Source organism: Mytilus edulis, chromosome 9, assembly GCF_963676685.1.
Source record: "Mytilus edulis chromosome 9, xbMytEdul2.2, whole genome shotgun sequence".
Classification (NCBI taxonomy): domain Eukaryota; kingdom Metazoa; phylum Mollusca; class Bivalvia; order Mytilida; family Mytilidae; genus Mytilus; species Mytilus edulis.
The window spans coordinates 67984784-67997695 of record NC_092352.1 but is presented as its reverse complement, the minus strand read 5'-3'; the positions used below and the strand labels follow the sequence as shown (position 1 = coordinate 67997695).

General features: G+C 32.1%; 1 protein-coding gene across 1 annotated transcript in view; it reads left to right on the top strand.

Moving 5' to 3' along the window:
* The window catches only part of LOC139488858 (acyl-coenzyme A synthetase ACSM3, mitochondrial-like), a 26060-nt gene extending 13148 nt beyond the window's left edge, over positions 1–12912 (top strand). The window contains exons 8-17 of the mRNA XM_071274808.1: positions 1967–2088; positions 2828–2984; positions 3380–3508; positions 4972–5046; positions 5830–5910; positions 7061–7162; positions 8423–8550; positions 9067–9166; positions 9504–9623; positions 12687–12912. Of these exons, the coding sequence (XP_071130909.1) occupies positions 1967–2088; positions 2828–2984; positions 3380–3508; positions 4972–5046; positions 5830–5910; positions 7061–7162; positions 8423–8550; positions 9067–9166; positions 9504–9623; positions 12687–12797 (1125 nt within the window). The 3' untranslated portion in view covers positions 12798–12912. The remainder of the gene's footprint in view (positions 1–1966; positions 2089–2827; positions 2985–3379; positions 3509–4971; positions 5047–5829; positions 5911–7060; positions 7163–8422; positions 8551–9066; positions 9167–9503; positions 9624–12686) is intronic.

Genomic DNA, 12912 nt, shown 5'->3' with positions numbered 1-12912 from the left:
AGAGATGATTTTAGCTTTCCAAATGTGAACTTTTCTTTTCTAAGTAGCAACATTCCAGCAGCACATGCATACGGGGTATATATATCCCAATTGATACGATATTCCTGTGCTTGCATTTCCTATCATGATTTTCTTGAATTAGGGTTGCTGCTCACAAGGAGACTAATAATCCCTTGAAGCCATCACGAGTTGCTTGACCGTTATGGAATAACCGTTTAACAAATGATATCGGATATGTTCCTTACGTCTTCACTTCAATGCCCTTCCCTTCATGAATGTGACTGACTGAATTAGACTATTTACCTGATTTGCTATAACATAAGCAATACGACGGGTGCCACCTGTGGAGCAGGATCTCCTTATCCTTAAGGAGCACCTGAGATCACCCCTAGTTTTTGGTGGGGTTTTTGTTGCGTATTTTTGAGTTTTCTATGTTATGTCATGTGTTCTATTGTTTGTCTCTTTGTCTTTTTCATTTTTAGCCAGGCGTTGTCAGTTTATTTTCTATTTATGAGTTTGACTGTCCCTCTGGTATCTTTCGTCCCTCTTATATATTCTTAAGTTTTCTATGTTGTGTCATGTGTACTATTGTTTTTATACCCCCGCTTTAAAAAAAGGGGGGGGGTATACTGTTTTACCTCTGTCTGTCAGTCCGTCCGTCAGTCCGTCCGTCCATCAGTACGTCAGTCCATCAGTCCGTCAGTCAGTCCGTCCCATGAAACTTTCGTCACATTTTTCTCAGGAACTACACATCCACCCTTTCTGTAATTTGGTATCAACATTTATATATGTTAGCCATACCGTGTGATGCGTTTTCAGATTCATCACTTGACAACTTCCTGTTTACCGAACACTTGTATGATTTTACACATGATAGCCAAGTTGAAAATTTGCGTCACATTTTTCTCAGCAACTACAATACAAGGATTTCTGAAATTTGGTTTCAGGATTTATATAAGTCAGCTATACCGTGTGAAGCGTTTTCAGATTCATCACTCGACAACTTACTGTTTACCGAACACTTGTATGATTTTACACATGATAGCCAAGTTGAAAATTTTCGTCACATTTTTCTCAGGAACTACAATACAAGGATTTCTGAAATTTGGTTTCAGGATTTATATAAGTCAGCTATACCGTGTGATGCGTTTTCAGATTCATCACTTGACAACTTCCTGTTTACCGAACACTTGCATATTTTTACATTATTAATATTATCCACTTGCGGCGGGGGTATCATCAGTGAGCAGTAGCTCGCAGTTTCACTTGTTCTGTTTGTCTTTTTCATTTTTAGCAATGGCGTTGTCAGTTTGTTTTAGATTTATGAGTTTGACTGTCCCTTTGGTATCTTTCGTCCCTCTTTTATATATAGCGTCCTTTTTTTGTATTTGCATTCAGAGAAAATCGTTATTGTTAAAAAAATAGATAAGATTTAATTACGTGCATGTTCAATACTTACAAATCTCTTTAAAGATTTATATACTTAATTTACTGAGACAAAAACGTTATCTATTAGCCCAAGTTAACCAATATGACATACAAGACACCTCTTCAATAGAATACAAAGTATTAAATAATAACTAGGTTCGGCTACGTCAACTTTGCTTGATGAAGTTGTAAACTAAGTACTGACGCACTACAAAGCTGAAATCATACAATCGAGATCCTTTAATCTTTATAATACTATTATTATCTTTGAAGTTATATATTTTCACATGTTTATTTCTAGAAATGTTCTTTTGTTGATAATGATGTCTTTACGTACATCCCCATTGCCAAATTTCACTATTATTAGCTAGCAAAATGACCTCTTATCTGTTTACCGTTAGCTTGTCCTGTCAACCTTGTAATGGGAAAAAAAAAATATTTTGATATATATTTTCTGTACTTTTTCTTATTTGTAATTTTATTGATATCAAAGCTTTTTTTTAAATTGTAGAAACATTTATTTTTTTGTGAATTTCAGACGATTAAATCGAAATCTAGTGACCCAATGACATTGTTTTTCACCAGTGGTACAACAGGTGCACCTAAAATGGCATTACATACTCATGGTAGTTATGGATATGGACATTCTATAACAGCAAGGTTAATTATAAGATTGTATTTTATATACTAGTAAATATATGAATATGAATTATTCGAAAATCTAAGGATTTATTATCCAAGTCATAGACAACCTTAACCGTATTTATCACATTTTTTTTTGGAATTTCGGGTCATAGATGCACTTCAGCTTTGTACTTGTTTTGGCTTTTCAACTTTTTTATTCTAAGAGTCACTGATGAGTCTTATGTTAAAGAAACTCGTCTGGTGTATTACATTATAAGCCTGGTACCTTTGATAACTATTATAGACATACATTGCATGATATGATCAAATGAAAGGTTATAGTACCAGTCTATCTAAATAAATAATTGTCTAATTTTGAAATAGCATATTTAATCAAACAGTAACATTTTCAAATCCTTGCCAGAATTAGTAATAGAATTTTTTGTTTTCTAAGTAATTAGATCTGATTATTTCCCCATCACCAGCGATTAGATCTAATGGGCACATGAAACTAAAAACGAAAAAATTCAAAAAGGAGATCTAAAACAATAAGAATAATTAAGACATGAGTTAACTAACAATAAAATCTGTTATACACAGTATGCTAGCAATCTATTATCATGTTCATGTAAACTATTAGAAACATAAAATAAATTCTAGCGATATTAATTTTGTAAAGGTTAAAAAAAGTCGGAAAGGCTAAATACTGAGCTTTTTATATGTGTTTTATTAAACCTGAATGTTACATTCAATTATCTGGATTTCTTTTACTAAGGTACATGTTAAATATAGACCATAATGGTATGATGTGGAATATGTCTGATACTGGGTGGGCAAAAGCCGCTTGGACTAGTCTGTTTGCACCATGGATCAGAGGAGCCTGTATTTTTATTCACAATTCTGATAAATTTGACCCAGAAAGAACGCTGCAGGTATATGCATAGAAAAAAAACAAAAACAGTAGATGGTAATAAAGATCGAAGATTTAACCTTAAAAGTTTGAATTACTTTCTATAGCATTTTCATATGGCTCTGCTGATAGCGATTATGCATTAATGGAAATCTGTATTATATATGACAGGGAGAAATTGAACAAATATTCCCCTATATCTGAATAATTTATTTTGTTTTAAAATTCTCTTATTACATGCTTATTTTTTTTGAATTTCATTGCATTTTCTAGTTTCCATTTTGTTGTTTCATTTTTTTTAATTCGTCTTTCAATTGTTATGCGGATATTAATTTCAAATTTGAATAACTATTTATTTCAATAATTGAAATGTGGAAGAATAGTGTGAGTTCTTTAATTATATATTTTCTTTTGCAGATTTTAGATAAGTATCCTCTTACTAATTTCTGTGCACCACCAACTGTGTATAGACATTTAGTAAAACAGCCACTCCACAGATACAGTTTATCGAAAAATTTGCTTTGTATCGGTGCTGGAGAACCTGTTGTAAGTTACAAACATAAAGTTGATCAATAAAAAGGGCATGTATAAATTGCCCCAAAATAAAATTAAGATAATGTTTTCTGATTGTCAATGAGACAAATATTGTACAGAGACCGATGACGTAGATGTAGAGACCGAATAACGTAGATGTACGACGGAATGACCTAGATGTATAGACTGAATAACGTAGATGTAAAGACCGAATAACGTAGATGTACAGACTTAATGGCGTAGATGTACAGACTGAATGACGTAGATGTACAGATCGAATGACGAAGATGGACAGACCAAATGACGTAGATGAACAGACCAAATGACGTACATGTACAGACCGAATGACGTAGATGTAAAGACTGAATGACGTAGATGTAAAGACCGAATAACGTAGATGTAAAGACTTAATGGCGTAGATGTACAGTCCGAATGACGTAGATGTAGATACCGATGACGTAGATGTACAGATCGAATGACGTAGATGGACAGACCAAATGACGTAGATGTACATACCTAGTGACTTAGATGTCAAGACCGAATGACGTAGATGTAAAGACTGAATGGCGTAGATGTACAGACCGAATGACGTAGATGTAGATACCGATGACGTAAATGTAGAGACCGACTGACTTTGATGTACAGACCGAATGACGTAGATGTAAAGACCGAATGACGTAGACCTCTAGAGACTGAATGACGTTGATGTAAAGACTGAATGACGTAGATTTAAATGACGTAGATGTAAAGACCAAATGACGTTGATATAACGACTGAATGACGTAGATGTACAGACCGAATGATGTAGATGTACAGACCGAGTGACGTAGATGTAAAGACCGAATGGCGTAGATGAAAACAACTATAAACCAAGCCCTGAAGTGATACGGAGGTTTGCACTTGCGAACAAATTTTTGTTTCAAATTTATTTAATCGGTTATGAAAACTTAAAAAATAGATGGTTTGATACGTACAGTCCTTTTGTTTAAATATGATATGTAGGAATTTCAAAAAAGAAGATGTGGTATGATTGCCAATGAGACAACTCTTCACAAGAGACCAAATGACACAAAAATTAACAAAGCCCATACCGCTTAGTCAACTGTATAAGGCCTCAAAATAACAAATGTAAATCAATTTAAACGAGAAAAAAAACTGCCCTATGTATGTATAATAAAATGAACGAAAAACAAATAATATGTAACACAGCAACGAACGACAGCGTTTTCCACAGAATTACAACCTCCTGACTTTGAAAAGGCACATACATATATAATTTGGCGGGGTTAAACATGCAAGCGGGATCCCTACCCCACTTAGAAGTCACGTACCAGTAAAACAAAAGATCAAACTATAAAAATTAGTTCGAAAAGGCTTACCTCACCAGACGGATACAACAATATACATAAAAAAAAATTTAAAACGAAATAGATGTTATTGAAAGCATCTATTGATGTTTCAAGTGCATTTTGTAGAACCCAGAACTGCTTAAAGAATGGCATGATGGTACAGGTTTGAATTTATATGAAGGTTACGGACAAACTGAAACAGTAAGATCGTTCATTATCTATAATATTAGTTTTTAAAACATCTCTAATAAGTATAACAAAAGTATCGATCTTCAATGTATGAAATATGTTTTAAATAATAATTATGTAATCAAAGTTATTTACAAACAAAAAACAAAGTAATGACAGATTTCGTATTGCGAAAGAAAATAGGTGTGGGTTCGAATATCTATGGGGTACGTATTTGTAAAATAGAACACTTAAAATTGATAAATGGTGCTCCAACTCAAGCAAGGGTTAAGACTTTTGATGTTGTTGTGTTGCTCTGCGTACATTGTAAGTTTTACATTTCAGGTGCATGATAAGCTATCTTCATCTTTACTGCACTTTGTGAAATAAAAAAAACATGAGAACTATGAATAAAAACCTTACTGCAAACGATAAAAAAAGTTTAAAACATTCAAAATCCGTTACCGTGCAATTTCGTACACATTACAAATAATATTTGTTCAGAATATGCATGTTATATTTCCCACTTGATGTGAAACGTTTTTAAATTCATGTTCATAACCTAAGATAATGTATTCCTAAGCTCGTGGATAGATTTTTCAAAACAACTGTTGACAAAGCTGTTTCCTGATGGAAATTAATTACATTTTACTGATAGTCCAAACATCGTATATAGTTATTAATATTATGTTGATATGATTAAAATCTTAAAGTTTTCACAATGCAAATAATTAGACACTCAAATGCAGTTAGGTCTATACCTGAAAACGTGTGTATTCGGTTTTATTTTATTTATATTAATTGTTTTTTTTTCAGACTTTTTTATGTGGTACATATCCATGTGTTGAAATAAGACCAGGTTCTATGGGGAAGGCAGCGCCTGGAATTGATTTAGAGGTCAGTCTAATGTTACCAATAACAATACAAAATGGGGATATATGTAAATAAACTGACAACACCATGGCTAAAAAATAAAAAGACAAATAATAATACACTAAACATAACATAGAAAACTAAAGACTACAACACGAACCCCTTCAAAAACTGGGGATCATCTCAGGTGCTCCGGAGAGGTAAGCAGATTCTGCTCCACCCGTCGTTTTACTCATGTTATACAAATCCGGTAAATAGTATAATTCGGAAAGTTACATTCGTGGTGAAAGGGAAGTGGATTGTAGTAACGACATAAGGAACAAATCCGATATCATCTGTGAAATGGTTATTCTATAACGGTCAACCAATTCGTGATTGCGTCCGTAAAATTAACGAAGATGATTTCAATTCACTATTTGGAACTCTTGGTTTAGAAGCTTCCTTAAAAAAGGAAATCATGATAGGAAATGCAAGCCCGGATATATCGTATCAATTGGGAGAAATATACTTCATATGCTGGAATGTTGCTACATAAAAATGAAAACTTCACAATTGGGAAGCTGGAATCATCTCTTTTGTCGTAAAGTTTAGTTTGCAACCGACTCACACTGTCAATTTTTAGATGTAAGTGAAGATGAGAGGCAAACCTAACTGTATCTGTTGTATGCTTTATCTCTAGTCCGATGGGAATGATGCGTTCAACATAGTCACCAAATTTTGAATTATTAAGTGAGAGAACATCATCTTTATAGCGGAAATTTAAGTTAAAGGATATTGCTGACTTCTTATCTTTCTTCCTTAGAAGTTCCTCTATAAAATTATCCTGAGATACAGACTTGTATAGATAAAGGATGATTTGGTTTGAGTGCCGATAAGACTACTCTCGATCCGAGTCACAATTATAAAAGTAAACCATCATAGATCGAGATACGGTCCAACACGGAGCATTGGCTCACACCGAACAGCAAGATTCGCACGCATGATATTATCTAATGTGTTGTTTGAATTTTTAATGCCATTTTATATTTCACTTTGGAACACAGCACGTGAATTATTTAGTTGTTATAAAATTATGTCTTGTGAAAAATGGTAGGCCTGTACAGTTAATATACTGGATACGATTTGAAACAAGCATTATTGATACAATTTGACGTTTAAAAACATGTTTTTGTAGATAGTTGATAATGATGGCAGTGTGTTACCTAGAAACACTGAAGGTGTGATTGGCGTTAGAGTAAAACCTGTTCGACCAATGGGATTATTTTCCCATTATGTCGTAAGTGATAATAGTATGTTGTATTAATAATAAATAGAACAATTCGCACTTATGAAAATTAAATGTACAAAAAACATTGTTCGACTGAGAAACTTGATTCGTTTAAGATTTAACGTTGTTATTGGGTTTTTATGTTTGTTACATAATATTGTTTTTTTATATATGAAATTGCAACGATTTAGAGTTTTATATCAAATTGCAAATACTAGTACACAAAGCGAATTTCTAATATCCTTTAAACTAAAATACCAGGTTCGAAAGTGCTCAGATTTAGATTTTTATGTCGACATGAATATGAAGCTGAACATCTTTATGGCGACATTTCGTTTGAACTAGTTTTGAAAGATATCAATATTTAGGGTTTAACCAACTTAAGGAAGTTGGGGTGTCTTCCTTATCTTGGATTGTGAAATAGCAATTGGGTCTAGATCTTTTATGAAATGAACACATTTTGTGAGTAGTATGTAATTCATGTGTAAGACCTTTGCCACATACTGTGATTACAACTGAGATAGAAAGGGATGTAGATAACTCAAATAAAGTTTTTTTTTTTTTAAATGTATTTACTTAGTTTATTATGAAGTTAGAAAACAATGCCGATGACCACATTAAATTTTTAACTTATCTGAAAGAATGTTAAACGAGCTATCTTCTCTCATTGATCTCAATATTCTCATGTCATTGTATCACACAAAATTATCCATGAATAAAAAACTTTGCACACCTAGTAGCGTGAAAAAAAAGTCCGGTGACCCATACTTTTTATTACTTTGTGGAATAAGCATGATCAAAACTAGAAAATTAAGTGTACTCTAATGGTATCTTTTTTTCGTATTTTTATTCAATATAATTACTGAAGCTGCTTCTGCATTATGAGTTTATCTGACCATTTGCATCACCATGGTGACATCACGAAAGAATATTGATTGCATTTGGGGTTGAATTTTAATCAAATCAATCTTTGTACAGAGTAATTTGAGGACAAGATATCAACAGTCTTGTGTATTTTCTCTTGAGAACGTTTTTTAATCGTAGTTTGTGCAAAATTGTACACGACTTTTTTTTCGTTTGTTCCGTTAGTTGTTATTGTTAACGTTCGGTTTTGCGGGTTTTGTGGACTTGCCTTTAAACGAATTTATATTGAAGTTCGATATTATTGTAAAACGATTTTATATATGGTTCATTCAGTAACATTAATGTTAAGGACAAAATATTTTTTTGGGACATAAAATTACAACCATAAGCATTAAATTCTTCCAGGATGATGACAACAGAAATAAAGCCGTCTTTAAAGGTGACTTTTACTTAACTGGTGACCGTGGGAAAATGGATGAAGATGACTACATTTGGTTTATTGGACGTGATGATGATGTCATGTTGTCGTCTGGGTATGCATGATTCAAGCTAAGACAAAAGTAATGTCCTTTTATATGGGATTTGGGGATTATTTTGTTTAAAATGCATGAACCAATTCTTCCACTCTATTAATCGTAAAAATTATTTGAATCAACTGATATAGCAATGAATCTGTTTTGATATAACAATAAAGAGGAGTGGTATAATAAGACAACGTCATGAACTAGTCACAACAGTTCAAATCGAGTAGATGTAAGCAAATACAGGCAACTGTACGGGTTTCAACAATGAGAAAAAACCAAAACCGTATGGTCGGCTATAAAAGTTTGTATAACATTAATACCTGGTTAAACGCCAACATAAGCGTTTTGTTCATCATTTGTTCTAAAACTTGTAATGTAGACATTTTATTATTCAATAAACATGGTATACACATTTTATTTCGAGTTGGTGCTTGTATTTGAAGTTCCTCTATACAAATGAACTTAAAGATTTGGATTAATCTGCTAGTATATATTGCAGTTATAATAAAAACAAGTTGTCTTTAGATATCGAATAGGTCCTTTTGAAGTTGAGAGTGCATTGATTGAACATCCAGCAGTTCTTGAATCGGCAGTAGTAAGCAGCCCGGATGAAGTAAGAGGAGAGGTATACAAAATTCTAATTTCAAGAATATCGTTTTTTATGTTGTTAAAATACCAGTAAAAATTAATGTAAATTATTTGGCAAATTGATGCTTTTGAAACATTGAATTTGTTTTGTTCCTGACAGCTACACACAAAAAAAGATTCCTACGATAATGTATCATAAATTAATCGATATCGGTTTTGTCTTATTTACATTTTTTTTGTAATACATGCGCATCGCAATGAAATTTCACAATTATGACAACATGTGATGCTTAAAGGTTTTATTATGACATTTTTCACTGATAGACTTTAAAAAAACTGTTGAAACACATAAATTCTCTTGTGGTATATTGTAGGTAGTAAAAGCATTTGTAATTCTAACAGAGCCATATTCTAACCACGACAAAGAAAAGTTAACAGAAGAGCTACAGAATCATGTAAAGTCTGTCACAGCACCTTATAAATATCCTAGAAAGGTACAACTTAAAATGTATATTTTACTTCCTAGTGCGGGATTTGCTCGTGGTGTTGAAAACCCATTGGTTGCATTCGGCTGTTTACTATATAATATTTATTGCCAAACATGAAACCCTGGCGGGTTAAAATGCAAACATAGTACATTTACTGCCCTTTGATCAAGTTGTTGTCTCTTTAACACATTCCCACTTCCATTCTAAATTTATTTTCTAAATTTTTGTTTTCTAAATTTCACATTCTAAATTTTATTTTTAAAGATAGAACTCAAATTAATTGAATAGAAACCTAGTATTTATGTATTTTACTGTTATAGTTATTGAAAAATTATTGAAAGATAATCAAGCAATAGATGGCATGAAAATTAGAACTGGATAATCTCTGGATATATCCTGCGTTGCATCACCCCATTAATCACATTCTGTCAAGATGTCAACATCGGGAAAAGACACACTCGTTGAAATTATAAATCAGTCCTTATTCGATTTTTATAAACCTCGTAAGCATACTGAATCAGTTAAAAATCTATTGTGGATACCTAACATTTCGTGAAATTGTTTTGGTATATCATGTGTATTTAAAAAACTAAATATAAGAGACTAAGGCATATTGTGATCTAGACCTGTAAGAACTATACAAAATTAAAGTACATGTTAACGATTGCACCGATGAATAAGCTTAATAGTACATCATTACTTAAACACTATAAATCATTGCTAAAATTCATTTGAATCCTATGGCTTAAAGACAAAACCTATAATTATAATTTAGTACTCGACAATGAAATCAATTTCACCATAGGCATAGCATATTTTACTTTTAACTGTATTTGTCTCAAAGAAAACTCGTGTTTTTTACGTATAAAGATATAGAGTGTTTGTGCTAAGACTAATTGTGAAAATATGTTCTTGAATAAATTTATTTTGAAATTATAACAATAAACCATCTTTTGAAATTATTCGCAGTTTTCAAATTGATATGCAAACAATAAGTAATCAAAATGCCAGACAATATTTTCCCGTTTTCGACAGGGTATTATATATCTTATATTATTTTGTATAAGTTTTAAAATTGATTATTTGTTGCTTAGTTTGTTACGATTTTAAATCTTGTATATGTTCCGGACCATATGAGTATTTGGACCATACGCGTTTGATCATGACCATATGCGTATACTCATATGGTTGGACCATATGAGTATAATACTCGTTTGGTTATTAACGGGCCGGACCATATGAGTATTTGGACCATATAGGTAAATAAAAATCAAATTACACCATAAACGTTTCAATAATACAAAAACTTTATCTTAATTTGTGCACGATCCTTTTCATTTACACCATTTGTTTGCGAGTGAAATCTAGTCTTTTTTGCAGCTGCGTACAGTGATGCCGAGGTCTTTGGCCATTTTGATGTCTACGGTATTTTTAAGAAGCTCTAGATCTCAAATATCATAAAATGACTGCAATACACCATATTCACAAGACAAATTAAATTACAGCTTTTACATTAATGCTAGCAAGACAAATCTTTGTTTGGCTTGCTTGCTTTGTTTGAATCAATGTTTGCTCAAGCATGGCAATTAAGATAGGCGGGGTTTCAGCTTGAATACATCATGATACTTAAATTTTATTGGACGTTATGTTTGAGGTAAAGGACACTAAATTTTAAAACATCACATGACAATTATTCTCACATGTTTCCTTACCTGTAAATATACAATACATTCGTCGAAATTATCTCCCTATTACGCCAATTCATTTTCACAATCGTAGAAATGGAAGATAATTTTTTTTCGAAGATATGCATTGTCATCATCCAACTTAAAAGACTGTCGTCTATAACTTTTATTAAAAAAAATGCTTTTCGAACACACCTACTCTGATTTTGTGATTCATTACATATGTATTTCACTTGACCTATATATTTCATCTTTTAGTACTGTGATTTTTTTATGTTATAAAGTCAACCTGTAGCTTTGCTATATAAAAATGATAGAATCTGAAGCGAGATGATGTATCAAATACTCTTGCTTTGTACGTTTTTAAGACAAAATATTCATCTCAAAAACCCTAACATAAAAATGTGCACTCGATTTTCTCTTTTCAATACAATTGTTACCCATGTTTTGGAATTTTTTCTTGAGTCACATAATGGAAGTGCAGACACGGAAATAACTGAAATAACAGTTAATAAACATATATACATTTTTTGCACTCGACGCAAAACTGTGGAAGGCCAGTTTCTCAGCCTCATACAAGAAAAAGGTTTATATTTCTCTTTCATTGACCAATTATTGGGTTTTTTTTACAAGTAAGGAAACATGTGAGAATATTTGTCATGTGATGTTTTAAAATTAAGTGTCCTTAATTTTAAACCTCAAACATAACGTTCAATAAAATTTAAGTATGATGTATACAAACTGAAGTCCCGCCTATCTTAATTGCCATGCTTGAGCAAACATTGATACAAACAAAGAAAGCAAGCCAAACAAAGATTTGTCTTGCTAGCATTAATGTAAAAGCTGTAACTATGTTTCTTTCCAGTGACTTCTAGCTTGTGCAACGGTTCATTAAAAAAAAATTGGAATTTAATTTTTTTAGTCGACATATTGACATTCATTCGTAATAACAAATCGGTAATGACCATCGGTAATGACCATCGGTACAAAATGTGTTTACTATAAATTTGACAATTAAGTAAAATTAACCATGCGAAACTTTTTATTTATATTTAGCTTATCTTTTTATTAAGATATAATAATTAAAATACCTATATGATAGCGTCTTTTTGATGAACGGTCATACCATATGAGGAGTTAAGAAATATTAAAAGTAAACTGTAACAGAGGGTTAATTACCCCGACCATATGAGTATATACATACCCATATGGTCATGACCATACGCGTATGGTCCAAATACTCATATGGTCCGGAACATATACATAGTTTGCATTGTTGCTCATTGTTGCTCATTTTAGTAATTTTGTTTTCTTTCCTGCTACTTGATGTCTTTTAGTGTATATACATTTAAACAAATTGTTAAAAATGAAAGATGTTTTATAGATGGAATTTGTGGACCAGTTGCCAAAGACGGTCAGTGGTAAAATAAGAAGAGTTGAACTCAGAAATAGAGAATGGGGGCGTAATGGGACTGAAGTGTCGGAAAAGGATTAGAAAATCGTTGTTATTCAACACAATGTTTTGATATATTTTACACACTCATTTGTACAAAGTTTTATACAATTTTAATACTATACTGTACTTAAATACAAAAAAGGATGATTATTCA